The following is a 22,508-nucleotide window of genomic DNA, read 5'->3' as shown; positions in this document are numbered from 1 at the left end:
TACTAGAAGGGTAATAATGGGTAATTTCAGTTATCCAGACTTGAATGTCATAGTGAGATGTAGTTTGAATAAAATGTTTCACAATATCAACATCATAAAATAATTTTTAAATGATAACATACCACAAGCAATGTCTTCTCTGAACAGCTCATTCTGAGGCATGACAGGACTGGTTACTCCTGTTCCCAATTAATATGCAAAAGATCAAAACATATTGGTTAAATCTTATTCAGAACTGCCTAGATTTACTCAGATTTCTATATTAGGGGAGCTGTGGTATGCAGTCTACTGAACTCAATTTCTGCACATAGAATTTAGGAGAAGAGACCACTGGTCAAGTTAGAGGAACAATGTTGTGCCTAATTTTAGATGTTTGTGGCTGGTATTTTTATTTTGAGATAGAACATTATATACTTAGTGTTTCTTCTTTCATAAAACTCCCAGATGTCAGCCCTCTCTCTCTTATATCCAAGCTCTGTGGGAACTTCCTGAAAAATGGAAGTAGAAATCAGATATTCTAAATGAATGTCAGCTGACCCCAAACCATTCTGAAATAATACTTCTTGGAATGTGCTAGTGTAAATCTGCACCACTATAATTAAGGCTGTTTGTTTGTCAAGACATGACTTCCATAACAAAAGCTCTGGCTTTCATTTGTTGTTTTTTATCATGGTGTCTGTTACCCTGGCCAGCCCACTACTGGAAGAATCTTCCACAAATATTAACAACTTTGGCTCTCTATATGTCTAATGTAGACAGTATGAGAAAATCATGGCACGTGATCATACTATTAAAGCCCATAATCATATGCACATTGTGGCAGAGCTAACCTTGCACATGTAAACTTGTAGGGGTTCAGGGTGCATCTTTAGTGTTCTTTTAACATACATATTTTTTGTATGGAATATACATCGTATATGAGTAGACATTTCCAGCTCTGGCACTGACTTGCTGTGGGACTTAGTGCAAGCCATTTAAGGTCTGATTCTTCAAGATATTGAGCAGAATATGAGACATGCTGGGCAATTTCCACTCCTGCTGACTTCAGTGGGAGTTAAAGGCATTCAGTCCCTCCAAGGATCAAGCTCTTACTCTCTCTGGGTCAAACTCTGCTTTGCCTTTACTCTCACAAAGGAGGACCATTGAAATCAGTATGACTACTCGCATGAGTAAGATAAGCAGGATTTGGTCTTCTCCGGCTCATTTTCCTCATCTATAAATGTTAATAAAGTTGTACCACCTTCATGCTTAATGTCTATAAAGTGCTTTGAGAGCCTTCTCATAGATTTATAGAGTTTAAGGCCAGAAAGGACCATTAGATCATCTAGTCTGACTTCCTGCATTGAGCCCAATAACTTGTGTTTAGTTAAAGCGCATCTTCCACAAAGGCATGCAGTGTTGATCTGAAGACATTAAGAATTAGAAAATCTATCACTTCCCTTGGTAGTTTGTTCCAGTGGTTAATCACCCTCACTGTGAAAATATTTTGCCTCATTTCTAATCTGAATTTGTCTGGCTTCTAGCCATTGGTTCTTGTTATACCTTTCTCTGCTTCAATAAAAAGCCCTTTCATAACCAGCATTTTCTCCCAGTGCAGGTACACTGACACACTGTAATCAAGTCACCTCTCAGTCTTCTTTTTGGTAACCAAAGCTTATTGAGCTCTTTAAGCATCTCGTTCTAAAGCCTTTTTCTCCAACCCTTAACTCATGTTTGTGGCTATTTTCTGCACCCTCTCCCACTTTGCAATTTCCTTTTCAAAGTGTGTACACCAGAACTGGATGCAGAATTCAAGTATCAATGTGTGGGGGGGGGGGGTGGGGGGCGAGGCAGGGATGTGGGGTCATGTGCCCCCCAAGATTTACTGCTTGGCTTATGCTGAGTAACACTGCTGAAGCCAGCTGCCCCTCCTCTCCCCTCGCACTATTGTCAGGCACAGATCGCCTGAGTATCAGCTTCATCAATACTATATACAGTATTAAAATTGCCTCCCTATTCCCCCTCACTGCTCCCTTTTTGTATGTCCAATAATCACGTCGGCTCTCTTTTGCCACTGCATCGCATTGGGAGTCATGTTGAGTTGCTGGTCCATTATTATACTAGAGTTCTTTTTGGAGTCACTACTTTCCAGGATACAGCATGGATCTATTAGGTTTTTCTACTACACCTATCATTATGGTATCTGAATGCCTTCCAACTGGCATGCTCACACATGCGGTTCCTTCTCCATTCCTTGGTGAAAGGTGAAAAGTATTGTAATATATTTCAACTCATTATCAAATCTCTCTTTCCAAATATATAAATTTGCTATTTCTACTTACTGCAAATGTTGGTAAAGGCAGGGGTGGAGGAGATGACTACAAAACAAAAATGTAATTGTCTTTCTTGGGATAATAATCTCTCCCCAAGTAACCAGGAAGGTTTTCAGAAGTGTGAAAAATACGTTCTTCTCATATTGGTTTTTCTAGAGCATCAAATATACCTAGTTAATCACATGCTTGGTTGATATTTGTTTCTGAGAGCTATTATATGTGCTAAATAATCAAAAATAGCATAGAATGTATACAGTCTATAGATGGACCATGACTTTGATCATTTGAATCTATATTTTTATTTTGAGTAAAAATGAAATGCAAACTGATCCATCTTTTCCCAGGCCTTGCTGTACAACAGATTCTTTTTCATGCAGTCCAAATTGGAGCGGGGGGAAAAGAGATTTCTCATTGCAGTAAATACAACAAGGAGTCTGAAAACCAAAGAGAAGCTGTGTCAGACTGTAGGCTGGAAAATCAACAAGAGCTAGAAATAGCAAGTAAGATTAAAGGTACCAATGTAACCACAAGGCTATTCTCAGGCAGCTTTAGAATAGTTAAAAGCAAAAAAAAAAAAAAGGCAAAAAAAAAAAAAGCTTAGTTTGTGAAGTGAATTATACTTACTTTTAACAGTAGATGATTGCTATTTACTGTAGGGGTAGTAGACCTCAGAAAGTTTTCCTTTTTAGTCTATCGTGTCCTAAAACAGCATTCTCTGAATGGATTTAGTAAGAATACCTTTTCCCAAGGGAAAGATGCTGCAGCTACTGATTCTGTCTGCCTATCTAATAAGATTTTGTACTGTGCCCATCACATTGATGTCTGAGCATCTAGAATTCATAGTGTTGAGCACTGTTCCTAATTGTATATTATTTTATGTTAGAGTTATCTCCCAGTGCTTTGGGCAAGATCTAGTAAGAGCTACATAAAGTGATTTGATCTGATTCTTAGCATCAAGGCAGCCAAAAATAAAGACATTTACAACCAGAGTCTTTCAGCCTTTAACTCTCTGGACAAAAGGAAATGACCCCAAACCAGTTAAACAATTTGGAAAACTCAGAAGGTTTAAGAGACCGTGTACACCTTGAACATACTTCGGAGCACACAGATGACACTAAATGAGGCAAATTACAGCATTCCAGAGCTTTGGAGCACGGTTAACAACAGATTTTGACACTTGCCCTATTTATATCCATCTTTACATAAAAAATAAATCCTGTGCCTAAGCCACATGGCACATACTGAAGTGTAGAAACCAGATGATGAGACTGATAGTAGAGTCTCTTGGAGAAGAATTTTGAAATTAGTTTGGAACTTTGAAGTAAATTAAAGTAGTGGCTAAAGAGAAGGCATAATCTAATTATAATGGACACTGTGGGATAAAGTACAAGTTTCAGAGACGTTATAAATCAAGTTAGATTTCCTGCTTTCTAATCTACCACACTACCTATCTAGCATCCTATTTTATGCCCATGACCATGGTGTCTAAGACAAAGTGTACTAATGGATACTGGAATCTGAAGCACTGTGAACTGTTCTTACTCATTTTTATATTGTGCCTTACAGACACAGAAGACACGGTCTCTGTCCTGAAGGGCCTCAGAGGTGCTGACTTTTTGAAACAACTAGAGGTGTCAGTGGAAGTTGTGGATCCTTAATACCTTTCAGGCGTAGGCCCTTAGTTATTTGGCAACTTTCCGTGCTGTCATTTAGGAAAATCTGTCCCAGAGATCGGTAACCTTTGGTATGCAGCCTGTCAGGGAAATCCTCTGGTGGGCCGGGGTGGTTTGTTTACCTGAAGCATCTGCAGATTCAGCTGATCGCAGCTCCCACTGGCTGCAGTTCGCCGCTTCAGGCCAATGGGGGCTGCAGGAAGCGGTAGCCAGCATGTCTCGGCCTGCGCCACTTTCCGCAGCCCAGGCCAGGTTTTCAAAAGAACTCAGCCTGTTGGGTGCTAAAGTCTTGAGAATTTGTCCATAGATGTTAGTGCTGAGCACTTGAAAATTGGGCCCTGGTCTCTTGAAAATTTGGTCTACTCGTCTCTCCCACCCCACTCTGTTTTCCTTGCTCAGTAATAGTAGTAATAATTATTAATAAAAAGCTTTTCGACTAATAAGATAACCAAGAGCAGCAATGTACTCTGATTTTTATTTTAGATTATGGGAAACAAGATGAAGAAAGAGGAAATGTAAAGTCTCTAGCACAGCAGGTGTCTCCTCTGTAGTAGGCTGCAGCTATTGGTAGAACAAAATGATTGTAGAACTCTATGTGTAATGCCGACAGCCCCTGGTCGTCAGCGGGTGGGATCGAACCTGAAGGCTATGAAGCTGAGTGCATGAGCCTCTACCGCATGAGCTAAAAGGTACTTTTAGCTAAGGCTGTAGACCAGACTCATTAATTTCTCTCTCTCCCACCCCCCCACCCCCTGCAGTGCCACTAGATGGGACACAACACCAAGCCCAGGCGGTGTGTGGGTTACATCTGCATTGGGAGAATTCTTACAAATATAAATGTGCAGCATGTATGAAACTAAAGCATCAATTTCATAGCTTGAAGCACTACATTCCCTTCTCTTTTTGTGGTGCTAGCCTCCTTGCCTTCATTTATTGCACATATCAGTCTCTCACTATTCCTGCTTCCTTTACTAGTTTCACAACCATCCCCTTTATTTCAGAACTCTCCATGCCATAGTAATATCAGTGTCATTTCTCCTTTTTGTTAATTTTAACCTCGCTAACCCTCCTCTTAGGTCACTACTTCTCTTGTCAGTTTTACCCCCTCACTTCCTCCATGTTTCAGATCTCCTTTTCTAGTCACTTTCAACAGCCTTGGGAATCATATAACCAGTAGTGGCTAGCAACAGGCTGGATTACACATGAACTCTGATAGTGACACATGGACCTGGCATCAGTGGGTTAGGTTATATTGACAAGTAACCAAGAGAAGAGGAAGCATACCTATGTTAAAGAGAACAGGAGACAATACAAAATGGTATTGTGCATCTCAGCAGCTTCAGATGGAACATTCTTTGATAAGCTGGAGTCTAAAAGTTTTGAAATTAGTTATTTATTTTTTGAAAGGGGTCCTTGGAGGGCTAACACTCTCTTTAGGGATAAAAGAAAGCTATGTTTTCACAAACCGAAATAAGAAGATAAAACAAACACACACACACACACACACACACACACACACACACACACACACACACACACACGTAATATTAAAAAATCTGTATTAAAAGAACATTATTTGGTTGCAAAGTCAAGCACTTGAAAGGTAGCAAATACCAGGTTTACGGTTGCGTGTACAGCCTTAATTCTGCCCCCTTGTATATCCTGTGCACTGAATGAAGCTAACATCTTGTGGAAAAAGTAATAGATGACTATGTAATTAAATACTGTATCATAACACATACACACAAGGATGCTGGAATTAAAATTGTGCAAGCAAGTGCAAATCTAACACTTCCTAACTTTTGAGAGCTTGAATCTGAAAACTAGATAACCTTCTTTTAATATAACTTTAAATGTAATTTTCTAGGGTGTTTTAAAAGGAAAAAGGTTCTATCATGTGTGACTGTGACCATCCCTCCCCCAACATCATTGTCATCATAGTTTTGACTCTGAACTGTTAGCACTGCAGTACAAATTGCTACTGCTGGATCTTTAGAGCTAACTACATGGGCTGTAAGCAGCAGAAGGTTGTTATCTCTCTGAAGGTGGGTGGACCACTGGGTGCAGGTGCTGGTTTGTGAAGGGGGATCCCAGCCTGGCCTGGCTCTCTTCCTTCTTTCTCTAGCCCCCACGAGGAATTGGTGTAGCTCCTGCCCCACTTGGTGCCCTCAGATGGTGGGGTGGGTTCGAATGGTGGTTGATCTTGTGTGCAGTTTTACTGTTTTGTTTCCTATTCCCTACCTTTGAGAGTTAGAGGATCTGCAGCTCCATCTCCTCAGAGGGACAGGAGGATGGCTGCTAGGGAACAAGTGTTCAGTCTGAGTGGTGAGGTTGCAGTGTGAGGTGAAGACATCTCGCCCCATGTTGGTACTCTCAGAAGAGGGCAGAGGCCACTGGGCCCATATGCCAGGTCTGGGGTTCGGGGGTGGGGGACCCTTTCCTAGCCCCCTACAGCTGCTCTGGCAACTCTCAGGTATTCCTGTTGCTGCTGCTTTGGTGGTGACATGAGCCTGGCCTTAGAATTTTTGCGTGCAGTTATTATTCTGGCAGTCTGCCAACATTTTTCCTGAGGAATGCAAGCAAGAGAAGAGAAACAGGAATTTTTAACAGTTTATACCTCAGCAAAAAATGACAGACAATGAAAAAGCGCTTCTCTAGCCTGAGCACATTCCACCTGCCCAATATCAGAGGCCTGTTGCAAAGAATGGTGTGAGTTTCTCACAGGAATGGTTGCAAGAATCCTTCATACGGGAAAGAGTTAGGCTAAAAATAGAGGTTGCTACCAGCTCCTCCTATAATGTGTGTGTAGGTAGATATAGATATAAAGAGACCCATTCCTCCTACTCCTTTGCTCACTCTTCCTCAAGTACGTGGTAGCAAAGAGAATTCTAGTACTTGAAAGTTTTCATACATGGCACTTTAAATAGGAGAAGGATGTCCAAATTGTGCATTTGGATATTCACATTACCACCTTAGGATATAAAAAGCAGAGAGAGAGGCCTGAACCAGAACACCAGTTTGGAATCCTCTCAAGTTAAGGGGCAGTTTGGACCCGAATCTGAACTTTGAGAGTCAGTCACATGTCTGCTGTAAAGAGCATTTATATCCTAAAGAGCCAATTTTGAGGGTCCAAATGCAAGATTTGACCATCTTTTTAAGATTCCCATTTTTGAAAACTAGGCTTTCCATGTTTCAGTCTCAGAATCCAGAATATTCTTTGCAATTTTTTTTTAATTTTTTCTAAGCAAATTGGAAGTGTCTTTCTTTCGGTCATTGTTTGCAGTAATGTAATGAGTGTTACAGCTGCTGCTTGTAGCAAGTAAAAAAAAAAAAAAAAAAAAAGGGTATTCAGTGGAAAGCACCAGGTCTGATTTTAATAGGATTTTATGTTAGTGCAGTTCTAGAGTTGGTTTTATTTTATTTTAGCTTATTGTCTTCCCCTCTTCTGGTCTTTAGCTATACAATGTTGTTAGCTTCCAATTTTCGTGACTGTTGCAACTCTCTGGCAAGAAACAGAAATGATTGCATTGGCTTTAGTAGGAGGTGATTTTTCATTTTTAGATTTATTAAGATCTGAATCACAGTTTCCCTTAAAATTCCGTATTTAAATCTTGGACAGATCTGATAATCCTGTTTAAAAAAATAAAGGGATTGAGCTACTTCCACTGAGAACTTTGCTCATAAGCCTTCTGGTAGAGATATGTTGGTGAGAGTTATAATGCTGTGTTTATGAAGCTCAGAAATATTGATCAGATTGAGATTTGAAATCAAATCTATTGGGAATTGTGCCCTGCAGTAGATTTGGAGAGATTCCTATCTGAAACTAAAACAGCATTATCATGTTAAAAACTTCGTTAAAAACCAACCAAACAATTTTGTTGTTCTGTTATTTTTGGTATTTATTCAGTTATAATAAGACAATTTTAACCACTTAAAACTAATGACAGCCACATTGTTGCCGAGGAGTTAATACAGAACGTCACCTGCAGTACTCTGCTACGTTATACATTAGTGTAGCTGGCAGGAGAATTTTTGTTGTCTTCTTCCATTTTTTTTCTGTATGTAGATTTCTGCTCCTCAAATGGATGGATGTGAGTCATATTTGTAATGTTCTTTATGCCAGGTCCTTCAAAGAGCTGAGTGCCTCCTGAGAAATGCTGAGTTCCTTAAGATACTACTGAAGACAGTGGCCATTATGAGCACTCATCCTCATAGTTTCTAGTATTGTAGCTGGTAGAGAGAAAGCTGCCCCATTCCTCCAGCGTGGAATTGACTGTCATCGCCAAGCTTCACTCTTGTACTCATCCTATAAGAGACAACAGTGGGGACAGTGGTATGGTAAATTATTGAAAAAGGCAGTGGCCAAAAAATGAAAAGCTGGCCTGGTGAATAGTGGTATAGAACAGCATAGGCCCTGGAATGAAAAGACTTGTTCAACTGCTTGCAAGATCTATCCTCCCCTATTCTGCCTTAAAAGAAAAAGGATGAGCTATATTCTGCTATGATTTTCACTTCCTTCATAATGCAGTTTTTAAAAAAAATGTAACTCAGAGGTTGGGTTTTAAAGTTATTTGAAAGTCTCTTCCTTATTGGCTCTTTCCCCTCCCAACTCTTTAGAGTAACTCAGTTTAAGTACCCTGGAAGGAGTAAGGTTTGAGTCAACCCAGCTAGGATTTAAAACTGTTGTTTTGAGGAGATGAGTGGTATTTAGACCATGAAGTCATCCCATGATGATACATTTTCCAATCAGTGGCATGATTTAAAAAACAAACCAAACCCTGCATTTTCCAAGGCCTGGGAGAAACTTATTTTACTGTGTATGCTTCACAGCACTGCTACAGAAACCTATCAGCAAGAGACGGGACAGTGAAGCTGTACAGAAAGCCAAGATCCTTTACTCATCATGTATGAATGACAGTAAGTAACTTGATTTTATTTTGGGGCGTGGATAGGCTCTGACGTGCTAACAGAGGAAAGCAGTAAAACCTTAGGCCCAGACCCTGCCGTTGTACCCATGCAGGCCATCATTTGTACTCACTGAACTTAGTGAGGCTCCAAGCAAATGAAGGATCCACTCACATGGATCCAATTACAAGTTCAGAGTCTTATTTTGTCAATAAAGTCAGGCAGTGTGCCTCTGAATATACAAAGGCACAAGCTACCCTATTTACATAGTTCTCCTTTGAAAAGTGATTATGCTTTAAGGGACTCTCAAAACGATGTGGGAGCATTGACTGACCGGATAAATGAGTAAATTGTTTCATAGAATCCTCTGATGGAATTGTTCAGCTGGCAAACTTTATCATCTTGGCTTGTGCCCTCAGGCTTCCCGCTCTGAACCCGAGTCTATGTCAGATAGCCAGTTTTCAGGCTCTACAATAAATATTTGTCACCCCTGCTCTTCAACACTAACCAAAGTCTCTCCTTTATCATCATACTAGTATGTACAGTTCTGGCCTGAGGATTTTGGAGAGGGTAAGTGAGGTGATACCTTTGGGACAGACACCAAACTCAATGGAGTCATTTGACATTAAAAGGTAGAGTGAAGGAGATCAGGATCTTCAGGTCCCTCAGCCTTTTGCTGACCCACCCCTGCTTGTTCTCTTTGACCTTAGCGAATGACTTCCATCAAGTAGTTTTCAGAAACAAGCTAGAAACAATGTTCATTTTTTCTAATGAAAATTGAAATTCTTCTTTGCATTCCTATTTCCTCTACACCAGGAGCACTTAAATGGTAGGGCCCACAAGCCAACTCTTCAACTGGGCCCTGACAGCAGAACTCTCTCAAAGTATCTCCGGGATGACCTGCAGTATTCCTTGCTCTTTCCTCTCATAAGTGCAGCTATTGTGTCTTCACCTGGCCCTAGCCTAGGTTGTAGTCTCTTGTAACTCTATCTCCACTTTCAACTCTCACAGTTTCTTCACCAGTCACATCTGATTGCGTATGTCTCTAGAACCTCCACCTCCCAAAAATCTCGTGCTGCCCTAATGTCTCCAGAAGGGACTGGTACTGTGAAATCTGTTTTACTTGTGTCCCTTCTGGGTCAAATGCAGTTAGCAATTTATCTTTAAAGTTTCTGGAATCTCTTGAGTCAGTTCCTTGCGGGCGTGGGGAATCAAACCTGCTAGACTTGGTTCCTCAACATGTTCTTCTGTTGTTCTCCCAGAATTTTTTTTTTAGAAGTTGTTTTTCCCCCCAGTCTTATGGAGTATTTCTTTTCTGATGCTCCAACATGCTGTGAAACTGACTGCCTACATGTTTTTTCTGTTGCACACTCCATTGTATTCTCTGTCTGGCCACTCCCATTCCCACTCAATTTTGTTTGCAAATAGCAAGTATTCCTCTGACCCAATCAAACTCCTATGCCAGTTGTTGAGCAATCACCATCAGGATTTTGTCACTGCATGTTATTTCATTCCCTGTTAGCCCACAGCCATTATTTAAAAGGCAAGTGTAGTTTTTCATCCCTTTTTCTTAAACAACAAATGACATTTCTGTCAGGGTGTTCCATAGAATCCATCACTATAGTACTTAAGCTGATTCTTACTTTATATTTGAAATCTGACCTAGATTATCACTATGTATTATTTATCTGAAACATTTCTTCCATTGGCTATAATGAACATACCATAGAATTAGAGTATAGAGAGGTTTACATTTCAAGGCACAGTGCAGCTGACTGCAATGCAAGTTTCTCCTTGCCCAGGCTATCAGTGCTTGATTTGGATAAACTGTGATAAAGGAATCATGTACTCTTATTTTCAGAGGCATCTTTTCAGCAAAAAAACACCCAAGGCATTAGGTTTGAGCTATTCTGTTTAGTCTTGCCTAGAAATTGATCAGTCTGTAAACCTTTCTATCTCATTGACATGACTTTATACCCACTACTGGGTTTGAATTGTCTGGAACTTTAATGTTGGCACATCTTGTCATTTAAGATAAAATTGAAAAAGTTGATGCAAAGCCACTGGTAAGTATACTGAAGCATTCGCTGTTCCGTTGGCCTGTGCTGGAATCTAACATCGGACCTGAAGGACAATGGTCAGAAAGGAAGTTCAGCATGCTCCAGACCCTTGCAACTTTTCGTGGTCAGTACAGTAACTCTGTCTTCATCCGTTTATATGTGGCTCCTGATGACAAAACCTCCAATAAACACATCCTAAAGGTACAGTATAACATTTCTAATATTCTACTTGTCATAGATATGTGATCTATTTTAAAAAGTGAGTTCAATACTGTGTTAATTTAAGTCTAACTGTAACCGTTAGTACCCAGTGGTTTGTATATATACATGATCACCCATATATGGGAAATTAGAAGCCATTAGTTACCAAATGTTACACTATCACGGGTGAAAAATGTATGTAGATAGAGTATTTTTTTCCTTAATAGGGCAGAATTGTGAGTAAAATACATTCCTGTGAATCAATGTCCAAGATCGATGTGGGTATCCAAATGAGGTCAGAATCTGATTCTTGATGGTTTTTGTGTCCTGTATATTTGTGTGAGGAGGAATATTTTTTTCTGTGAAGATAAAAGATGGTGTATCATTTGCAAGTATTATAAATTTAGGATATTCCACTTCATTAGGCACTTAATTGGTGGCACTAATATATTGTCCTATATTGATATGTCATCATTCATTTCATATGATCCCCAAACTCATTCATGCTTTAAATACAGGAGTCACTTAACCTTTCAGTGAAATGCAGTCACTTCTGCAGTATAACATGACTGCAGGTTAGCAATTCATGCCAACACTACACAACAATTTAGGACAGTAAATTAATTAAAATATGTTACCTAGTTGTATCCTATTGAAACTTCAGGGGAAATTTAGGTAGGCAGGTTGTCACCAGGACAGGTAGAATTTAGGTAGGCAGGTTGTCACCTGGGTTAAGATGTGAGACTTTGTCCAAATATTTGTTGCTTTTTAAGGAGAAAAAAACAACCCTAAACTATATAACCCAACCCACTGTTACCAGCAATGAGATTGTATATCTGTGCTAGAGAGAGTTAAAGGCAAAGTGGAAAGTGACCAGTCACGACAGTGAAATAAAATGGGTGATCCTTATATAAAAGTTACCTTCTGGGCATTATGTAGATTGCGCAGGGATATTGTAGACCTTAACTTTTCTGATACTAGATTTGTCATTGATTCTGGGTCACAGTTTTCAAAACCAGGTCAGGGATAGCCAACTGACATAAATTTTTATATTCCTAACGTTCCCTTAAAGAGATTCTTTCCACTACTCATTGAGTCAATAGTAAATCAAAGTAATGAGCCACTTCCTTGTTTTCATTAGCGGATTCCCACGTACAGACTACTTGAATGATGTTCAGATCCTGGAAGGAATACTTTGGCCATAGGTCTTTTTCTAAAGGGTGAAAGACTAGAAACTGTATAGGAAGTATTTTCCAAGAAGCTATTTAGGTAACCCAACTCACCCACATAAATTGTTGGTTGGGACAGATCCTTTTGCTAGTCTCTCAGTGGTGGATTATACCTACTAGTGGTCCACTGAATCTGTTTTGTAGTATTTTAAGTGCATAAGTGACTGAACGACTGCCCAGTCTGAATGACTGCTCATTGCTAATTTGATTAGGAGCTCGATTTGCAGAGTGCCTCTGCCAATATTCTGCTTAGTAACTAAATGTTTTAATTAATTCCCAGGAGGGTAGATGAGGTAGATGACTAATGAAGCATTTAAATCTGTTTACAGGAAGAGAGATATTTTAACATTCTTAAGCTTTCTCTCTCAGCATTACAGGTTTATGAGTAATGTGGTTCAGATGAAATAAAAAACTCTACTCAAATCCAACCTGAACCTTTTCCTGAGGGCTAAAGAAGTTGATTAGCTTTCCTTTGCTTTTGGTTTTTCCCACATCTTTGCATTTCTTGGTTTCAACTAGAATATATTTCCAGCCCTAATGGAGCCAAGTATAAAAACATTTGGAAGAAATTCTGTTCTTCCAAGACCTCAAGCCTGATTTCTAGACCAAAAAAGGTTTGGCTAAGTTCAGATAAGCATTTCAATCATCGGATGATTACTCAAAACAAACAAAATAATCCGAGGTCTACTATTGCTCCTGTAGGTACCTTCTTTTCACTTGAACATGTTGAGAAATAGTACAGTGATATTGTTTCTCAGAAATAATAAAGCTGTTGAGTATCATTGCCACGTGTTTTAAAACAACTAGAGGAATCTTCCTAAGTTCCAGCTGAGGAAGTGATTTCTATGAATAATTTATATTGTTCTGTATAAGATATGTTACAAAAGCTTTCAAATAGCAGGTGATATGGAAATGACAACATTTATGTATTTGACACTCCGGTTGTTTTTATTTATTTCAAATTCTAAAAAAAAATGCACACATTTAAACCTCCCACCAAAGTTAATAAATATAAATATGTTATATTGCTATTATTTGTTTCTTTCTGTTTCTAAAAATGCACCTGTGTAAAACTATATACTTAAATCTAATGTTTGTTCATTGGGCAGCGCATCGTATTTTTTAAAAACAAAATTCTCCAGAGTAGTAATCTTGCAGCAATGATAGTGGCCTGTTAGTGGCCTCATCAATATATTATTCAGTGTTTTGAAACTGATTGTGCCTTCAAAATGGGCATCTATACCCCAGTCTAACATGTGCCAATGGAGTGCTTTGGAAAAAATGAGTGTTTCCAGCAGTAATTTAAAAAAAATTGACTTCAGAGGGAGTTTGCCTGATAAAGGACTTGCAGCAATATGCAAGTATCCTGGCATTATTATTTCATCCTGCAGAACAAATATAAATCAGTGTGAACCTTAAACGTGCTGCAGAACGACTCTCTGAAAAAGGTTTCAGCGTCATCTTTTCAACAGTAGGACAATCTCATTTATATTGCAGGTGGTGGTTTGTTTATTTCTTGAAACTTCTAAAGCTTCATTTAGTATGATGGAGTTGAGATCAGTCCGAGTGTGGTTAATGCCATGCAGTACACTTTGAAGTTTTCTGCTTGTGAGAGTTCCTGTGGGATTTATCACAGTGTTGCCCAATTGATTGTATGTTAGTGTTATAGGACAGCATAACAGGGCAGTGTGCCCCTTAAAGGGCCAGGGGAGCCAGGGAGCAGCCTATCCTATTCTGAAGAGGAGCCCAGCTGGCAGGTGCTGGGAATCATCTGTCCCAGTCAGACAACATTTAGTGATTGGGGGTAATGGATCCCAGTCAGGGGATATAATTGAGGGCCCCAGTCTCATGAGGCTGGTTGGGACCAGGAGAAGGCTTAGAATGCACACTCTGGCTGCAGTAGATGGCTGCAACAGAGCAGGAAAGTCCTGCAGGTCCTCCTTTGCTGGGCTAAGGTCCAGTGCCTTAAGCTTTTACAGGCCAGAAAGCCCCACAATCTTAGCTATAGAACGTGTTACAGTTTTTTGTGTTAAAGAGTCATGAAGAGCTGGATTCTTGGGCATGGCCAGTTGTTTATCCCAAACTGGTGATCAGATCCACTAGCCTCTATATCACCTGTTCAAACTACCAAAAAAATACCACAGAGCTGCCCAGAGGATCCAGCAATTTCGGGGGCCCCTTCCATAAGTTGCAACACTATAGAATACTATATTCTCATATGGGCCCCTGCGGGGCCTAGGGCAAATTGCCCCATTTGCCCCCCCCTCTGGGCAGCCCTGAAATACCACTCCTATTGATAGCGGTTAATTGTGTGTATGTGTATAATACAGACTATATAAGGAATATTATATACTTTTCCTGTTTATTTTAACAGCTAGACCAAGCAACCCTGTCTCTAACCGCACGGGAAGATTACCTTGATAATACCACAGAAGCTAAATCTGTAAGTATTAGTAACTTGAGCTTTGATAAATCATTTTCCCACTATGAATTTTTTCTTTTTAGCTGAACTCCAAATTGAGATTGGGCTCTGTGGTTTGCTATTTATGCTTGTTTATACTACAGTTAATTGCACGTCTCTTGTTCTCATCCAGAGTATTCTTCATTTTAGAAAAATTATAAAAATAAAAATTCAGCTCTGCATTTCCTCTGAACCAAACCTGAACCTTATAGTAAGCTTTGGCTTGGTTCAGTTAAACTGTAAAATAACCTAATGTCTCTAAACACCAACACTGTATTAAGTTCTGGTATTTTAGATCATTATTGTCAAACACATTTAGATGTATTTAATCCCAGAATGAGGAGGCCCTCAATAAGTTCCAAGGTCTTCAGTTTCTTTTCTTCCTATGGCCCCTTCCAAACCTCTTCATACTCACAGTTGAGTAGGGATTGCAAGATCCAAAAGTGTTCAATGATTATCCCAATATCTAGTACCTTTCCCCATAAGTATGATGGGAAGTTGTGCAATGTCCAGCACCTTTAGCTCCAGACTCTACAAATATATCCCCACAGTCTTCATGGGGCATTGGTGATTCCCCTCATCCAAGTTCTGACCCCTTTTCCTTCCCCCTCCCAGCTCTCAGGTGAGCTAGTGAGTTTTCCAGTGGCATCCCTCTGGCCAGGTGGTGTGTCTCCAGTGAACTACATCTATCAGAATGTGAAATATGTAGTTAATTGGAGTATAATTTTATTTCTGTCTTGAATGCTGGCTGATAGGATGCCTTCCAAGACATCAGAGGACCTAGGGCATCCAAAAGATCAGTGCAAGACTGGAGGAGGAGAGTGAGTTGTTGCAGTGTTCATTCTCAGAATATATTTTCTATACAAATATACATATTCAGTTCCTTTGTAAGGGCTTGCCTACACACAGACTTAGTGCACAGCAAGCTGGGGTGTAAATCTATAGGACACTAGCTTGCCATGAACTGGCCATGTGGATCCTGTTATGCACGCTGTTTGATACAGTAGTAGGTCAAAGCACCATAGTGATCTTTTAGTCTACACGGCCGCTAGTGCATGGTATGCTAGTGTGCTGTAGATTTACAGCTTGGCTTGGTGTATACTAACTCTCTGAGTTCTAACATCTGTAGGTGTGTCTCAATCCAACATACACATGCCATTTGGTTTGTTTTGAAAGCTATATTCAGTGAACCACAGAGAGATCCTGTCAGCACAGTACCTGTTATGGTGTTATTTCCCTGGTTTTCCTGCAATGGAATCAAGCCAGTCTCACAAAATGTTTATCTTCCACTTGAAACAATGACTTAAATGGAGAATACTTTTCTTTTTACTGCTACAGCCACCCTCAGACGTAACTGCAATGCTTATTTCATTCTTCTTTCTCTTCAGTACAGAGAAGCCTTTTTGCAGTTCATGATTGATATTGCAGTGCTTTTGGGTGCTAATGCCTCACGGGCAGAGTCTGATATGAAGTCAGTTCTGAAACTGGAAATTAAAATAGCTGAGGTTAGTAGTTTTCTAATGTGTAATTGTAACTAACTACTAAAAAGATGCACTAATTGAAACAATATTATATTACTGGTTTTCCTTTGTGCAATAATTTTATATTAACATATTTCATAACATTTCTTGAAAGGTGAAGTGGAGGAGTAGAAACAGTAGTGAAAGTATGAAAAAGAAAAGCCCAAAGCAAACCTTCTGCATTTGTTAACTGTTAACTCAGAAATCTGTTCTGAAATAACCAACCATGGGAGTATAGTCCATTCTTTAAATCTGCAAAATAATTATTAGTTTGAGTTTTGATGTAGGCTGTTTTAGTTAAATGTGTCACCCGTAGTGCAATCAGCTGGGCAATGTATTATCATTAACTTATGCTTGTGAGGAAGGTTGAGGTAATTGTCGAAGTACTACCATTAAGTATTATTACAAACAGTTTTATGTCTAGCTTTCCTGTTCTAGATGTTCTAAAAGATAACAATATTTTGTTGTCTTTTAGAACATTATGGCCACTTGAATTATGTGGGCTCTTGTTCGTTCAGTTACAGAATGATGGATTTAGTCAATCAATATTCCATTGTATCTGCTTGAAAAATGAGGTCATGGTAGGAAAATGGATCCCTCCTCACTCCTATAGAATTTATACTTGCTTTTTACCCATAAAACTCCTATATCTCTGGGAACTGTTTGGAGACAAAGGCAACATTTGTGGTAGTCCTGTGCTTCTTGCTCCGCTGACCTACATGCCACCATGGCTCCTGCAGGGACTTTTCTCCCAGGGGTTGCACATCCTGCTAGCATTCCTGTGTACTCCTTTGGTCAGAGTGAGCAGAAAGGGTTTCATTCAGTGGTGACGAACTGTTATAAATTAGTGCTGCCCCATCAGCATTAATGTACATAGAGTTCATGGTTTTCTGACAGTGCTGTGGAGAGCAGCCATCCATCCATCCCACCACCTCCTAACACAGGGGTGGGAAAACTATGGCCCATGGGCCGGATCTGGCCACTCAGAGCTTTGGATCTGGCCTGTGGGATTGCCCCCTGTGGCACCATGGGCCCTGCGCCACTCTCAGAAGTGGCCAGCTCCACGTCCCTGTGGCCCCCAGGCAGCGGGGGTGGGTGTCAGAGGAATCTGTGCATTGCCCTTGTCTCCAGGCACCACCCTCCGCAGCTCCCATAGGCCAAGAACAGGGAATCGCGCCCAATGGGAGCTTCGGGGGAGGTACCTGGAGGCGTGGCAAGGGCAGCGCATGTGGAGCTCTCCTCCCCCTCTCCCCCAGGGGCCAGGGACAGGGCAGACATGCAGGGAGCCTGCCCTGGCTCCGGTGCGTGCCATTGCCACCCTGGAATCGCTTTAGGTAAGTGGTGCCGGGCCGGAGCATGAACTCCTCCTGCCCCCTGCCCCCCAACTCCCTGCCCTAAGCCCCCTGCCTGCACTTTGCACCCCTCCTGCACCTCAACTTCCTGCCCTGATCCCCCTCGTGTACTCTGCACCCTTCCAGCACTCCAATCCCCTGCCCTGACCTCCCTGCTGCACCCTGCACCCCTGTGCACCTCAACTCCCTACCCTGATCCCCCTGCTGCACTCTGCACCCCAACCCCCTTCCCTAAGCCCCCTCATATACCTTGCATCCCTTCTCTGCCCCAATCCCTTGTCCTGAGCCCCTTCCTGCACACTGCACCTGCTCCCACACCCCACACTCCCTCCCACACCTCAAGCCCCTGCCCTGGCCCTGCATACAATTTCCCCATGCAGACGTGGTCCTCGGCCCAAAAAGCTTTCCCACCCCTGTCATAATATGTGGAACCTGAATCCTATGGAGACAATTGGTGAAGCTTGTTGAGGAAGGATAGTGGGTAGCCTACCATAAAGCCAGATCTCTCCCCGTCACACACAAACACTATTAGTCTTGATGCGCTGATTTGTGCTGCTGCTTATCACAGAGTAGAAAGTATCATATGGTTCTAAAAGATTTTTTTTTATTTGGAGAATTTGGGGTGATCCAAGATGGCAGCAGTGTATCAAATCAAGCATTCAGCTTTATTTTATTCAAGACAGTGCCTTACAGAACTTGCTTCATTGTAATGAGCATATTCTTCACTGTCTTTCATTAGATTGGAAAAGCAATACATGTCTGTTCAGCTGTTTAGGGATACTGCAAATGGATGCACTTTCCCCAGACATTGCCATCACTTGTGGCTCCAGTAATTCCTTCGATAAAGCCCTACAGGCTTTTAGTTCATGAATTTAGTGCACATGTGAAGTTGCCACATAGATGAAATGGTATATCGTATATACCGTGTGCCCTATATTCATTTTAAGTGAACTTACTTGGGGAAGACTTGTTTGGGGAGAGAAGTAGCAAGAATGGAAGGAAAATATTTCTGAGACTAGATCCTGTGATTAGAGAGGAGATGGAGTGTTTAGAGAGAATTTGAGGGAATGTGTGGAGGGCAGATGCTAAGATTTCAGGTAGATGTGGGTGATTGCGAACTACGCACAAGTAGGAGAATTTTGTGGGAGAAAGAAAGTAGAGCGTGCAGGATGAGTTTAAAGATTTGTCAGATGGCGGGGGTGGTACCTGTAGGCCTGTGGGAGAAAAATGGAAGTTTAAGCAGGAAAAAGTGGGAAGATTTTAGGGAGTAGAGCCTGTGGGGAGCGGGGGAAGAAAAGATGACATATGAGGGGCAGTGAGGGAAGGGAATTAAAATATCTGTGGAAGTCATTTTTTCTGTATGGCTTAAGCAAAAGCTAGAGAAACTTGGTTTGGGAGTTTGGGTTGGAAAACTGCCATTAGTTTGGTTGGTCTGGAGTCTTGCCATCTGTGTCCTGTTTAGTTTCAACGGAGTCCATTGTATAGAAATTACCTTAGAATTAGGCTGTAACCAGCATCTGAAATCCTAACACCCTTGAACTTTGAGGACATTTTGAACTGGATCTGAACTTTGTGCTTGGACTACTTTTTTTTATTACGGATAAACTGGATAATCCTCATAATTTATGAATGGCCTAGTTTTCTCTGTTGTATTTCTTTTTGACCAGATGCTTTTGAGGAGATGGAACGGACTTCTAGTTGAGGTGATGGAGTGAAGAAGTATTAATGGGCTAAATCTGGCTCTCACTTATGCTGCTAAAAATTTGAATGGAGTGACTAGTAATTTAATGTGATGTAATTAGAGCAAAATTTGGCCCAATCTTTAAAAGAAAAAATACTGGATAACTTACTGAAGTGTAATAAGTTAAAATAACATTAGTTAGTTTTGGGTTTAGGATAGCTGACTTTCCTTTCAGGATCGGGAGGCAATTTGTTGCTATGAACTACTCTTTTTTTTGCAGCTAGTCTGAGATGGTTCTCACTTTGTTAATACCTATCATATTATTTGTAAGAGAAGGATGTTTAAAATATGTTTCTTTTCATTTATGTTCTCTAGATAATGATTCCACAGGAGAATCGAACCAGTGAGATTATGTACAATAGAATGAACATATCTGAACTTAGCGCCATGATCCCTCAGGTTGGTGGAAGTTAACTGGAAAATGGCTCTAATGTCTGGACTGTGTAACTCACCATTTACAACTGAAGGTGCTTCCAATGTGCATAGGACAGCATTTAAAATGAACATTAGTATAAACAGGTGTTCTCTAGTATAATTGTTCTTTTAATTACAGCTGCATCTTTAAGTGCTATACTATTTTCCATGATGAAATTAAATATTTTAAATGAGCAAAAACCTTTTGTGTCATTTAACTGAACCCTGCCAATTAATTATGTCCGATCTTCCCTGTTTGTCAACTGTATTAACTGAGCTTTTCTTTGTCCTTTCAGTTTGACTGGCTGGGATATATCAAGAAGGTGATTGACACTAAACTCTACCCTCACCTTCAAGATATAGGTCCTTCAGAAAACGTGATTGTCCGTGTGCCCCAGTACTTCAAAGATTTGTTCAGGATACTAGAAAAAGAAAGGAAAAAGTAAGGATTATTATTTGTTCTGTAGATTCTAAGGCCAGAAGGGACTATTGTGATCATTTAGTCGACCTCCTGTGTAACACAGGCGATAGACCTTCCCCAGAATAATTCCTAGAGTGTATCTTTATTTATTTATTTATTTATTTATTTATTAAAAGGACTCAATCTTGCATTTAAAAAATGCCAGTGATAGAGACTCCACCACAATTCCATAATTACCCTCACTGTTAAAATTTGTACTTTATTTCCAGTCTGAATGTGTTTATGTCTAGCTTTAACTTCCATCAATTAGACTGTGTTATACCTTTGTCTGCTGTATTATACTGTGCATTCAACTATGCTCAAAAGGGAGGGTCAAATCCGGGGCATTTCAATGAGAATCTCAGATGTTCAGCATTCCTTTGGCTCAAGTCTTTACTCAGGCAAATCTACCATTTGGTTTTGTTTGAATAAAGACTGAAGAATACAAGCCTTGTAGGTGGTAATGCAATTTCTAATTCCAAATAAAAAAACGTGAATTAAAAAAGATCTTGCATTGAGGCTTGCAATTACAGGTGTATCCAGCTCACCATTCTAATATACGTTTAAGGCTTGATTCTCCACGGCCTTGTATCTTGTGTAATCATGTACTGCTGTGATATGGATGTGTAAAATACTACTAGATTCGAATGGAAGCATTTTGCACCCACTATGCTCAGGGGTGCAAGACATGGAACCAACAGTCCCTTAGTATAGAGAAAAATGTATATACTTGAATTGTCTGACTTTGCAATACTCCTTTATTACTGAAACTGACTAACAGCTTATGAACTACTCTGTTGAGCTACTTGTTTAATGATTGCCTCTTACCACCCACCTTTTTATTTTTGGTTGAATGTCTTTCTAAAAACAGTTTATTGCTAACCGTGCAATAATATTACTTGGTCAGAGCATGTCAAACTAAAGTCATCTACATAGCAACTAAAAATACTAGAACAAGGCAGAAACTTTATTTTGATATTATTGCACTGTATTTCTTCTCTTAATACGAACATGTTTTAAAAGATTAATAATACATGTAAAATATCAGGCAATACTAAAAATAAAAATTAGTGTTCAACCGCCAAAGGATCAGCTATCATAACCTACTTTAAACAATTCAAACAGACATGACCACAGAACTTCTCCTTCAAATGACTGAATAATACGCATTGTGTGGCCCCAATTCTCCATTGCCCTGTGCCTTGGAAAGTCAGTTTAATACATGCAAAGTGAGTATAAAATGCTTATTAGGTAGCATTTTACACCAACTGCATACGTAGCGAAGAGGCTCATTTTATTTACTTCAGTGTCTGTCCTGTAAGGTGCTGGGAGGATTGGGTCCTACAGCATAATTAGGAGCTAGATCTCACTAGCCTTTATGTAGGGGCACAGCAGAGGGGACGGAGGCTGGCATATGGGCTGGGCACAGGTGCAGGTCCTGTGTTCAGTGGAGTGCAAGAACTACTCCCTAACTATTGCCCTTGGGCACACGGTCCCCCAAAGATAGCAGAAAGTGTGGGAGTAGGCAAAGCCATGACTCTGTCTCCTCACACTCCATGTATTCACAGAGAATTTTTTGTAAGCAATACACATATTGAAAACTATTTCCTCCGAGCACCTACTGGACCCTTTTGAATAGTCAACAAATTCATTAAAATTGTAGTCTGATTGGAGATGGCACACAAAGCAGAATAGGAGCTAAATTCATTGCATGAATTTTTCACAGGCCATTATTCGTTCAGCTCTAACTGGTTCACAGTAACGCCAGTGAATTTAATCAAGATATTGTATGGTATGTCCTAGGAATCTTAGATATTAACTTACATCTGTTATATGAGGAATCTGTTCTTTCCTCAATGCCTGTTTCACTTTTGTTAAGGAGAATTTGTGTACATTGAGGGAATAAGAGTCACATGTATAACCTGAGAGTAATAAAGGGATTTGTATTACCAATACAAATTTTTGTAACTATTACAGTAACAATGATTATAACCCTAATGGAACTAAAACTGAAGAACTACTTTCCTGTTGCTTATTCTACTGGTCTGGCAAAAGACAAATAACTGACACTCACTCTTCCATAGAATATAATGGAATAAACTTTTAGAAAACTTGAAGCCTAGTATTCTCTTTGCACTTCAGGATGCTCCTGCAAAATTAGTTGTAGATATGCCCCTGCT

At 40.1% G+C, this 22,508-nt stretch overlaps 1 protein-coding gene across 1 annotated transcript in view; it reads left to right on the top strand.

The window, feature by feature from the left end:
- Window positions 1-22,508, top strand: part of PHEX (phosphate regulating endopeptidase X-linked) — a 147,019-nt gene that overhangs the window by 26,446 nt on the left and 98,065 nt on the right. Inside the window, exons 4-9 of the mRNA XM_050936533.1 lie at window positions 8,816-8,902; window positions 10,925-11,151; window positions 14,755-14,823; window positions 16,230-16,346; window positions 19,770-19,853; window positions 20,165-20,310. Coding sequence (XP_050792490.1) covers window positions 8,816-8,902; window positions 10,925-11,151; window positions 14,755-14,823; window positions 16,230-16,346; window positions 19,770-19,853; window positions 20,165-20,310 — 730 coding nt within the window. The remainder of the gene's footprint in view (window positions 1-8,815; window positions 8,903-10,924; window positions 11,152-14,754; window positions 14,824-16,229; window positions 16,347-19,769; window positions 19,854-20,164; window positions 20,311-22,508) is intronic.

Source organism: Gopherus flavomarginatus, chromosome 1 (assembly GCF_025201925.1).
Source record: "Gopherus flavomarginatus isolate rGopFla2 chromosome 1, rGopFla2.mat.asm, whole genome shotgun sequence".
Classification (NCBI taxonomy): domain Eukaryota; kingdom Metazoa; phylum Chordata; order Testudines; family Testudinidae; genus Gopherus; species Gopherus flavomarginatus.
This window is presented reverse-complemented; position numbering and strand designations above follow the sequence as displayed.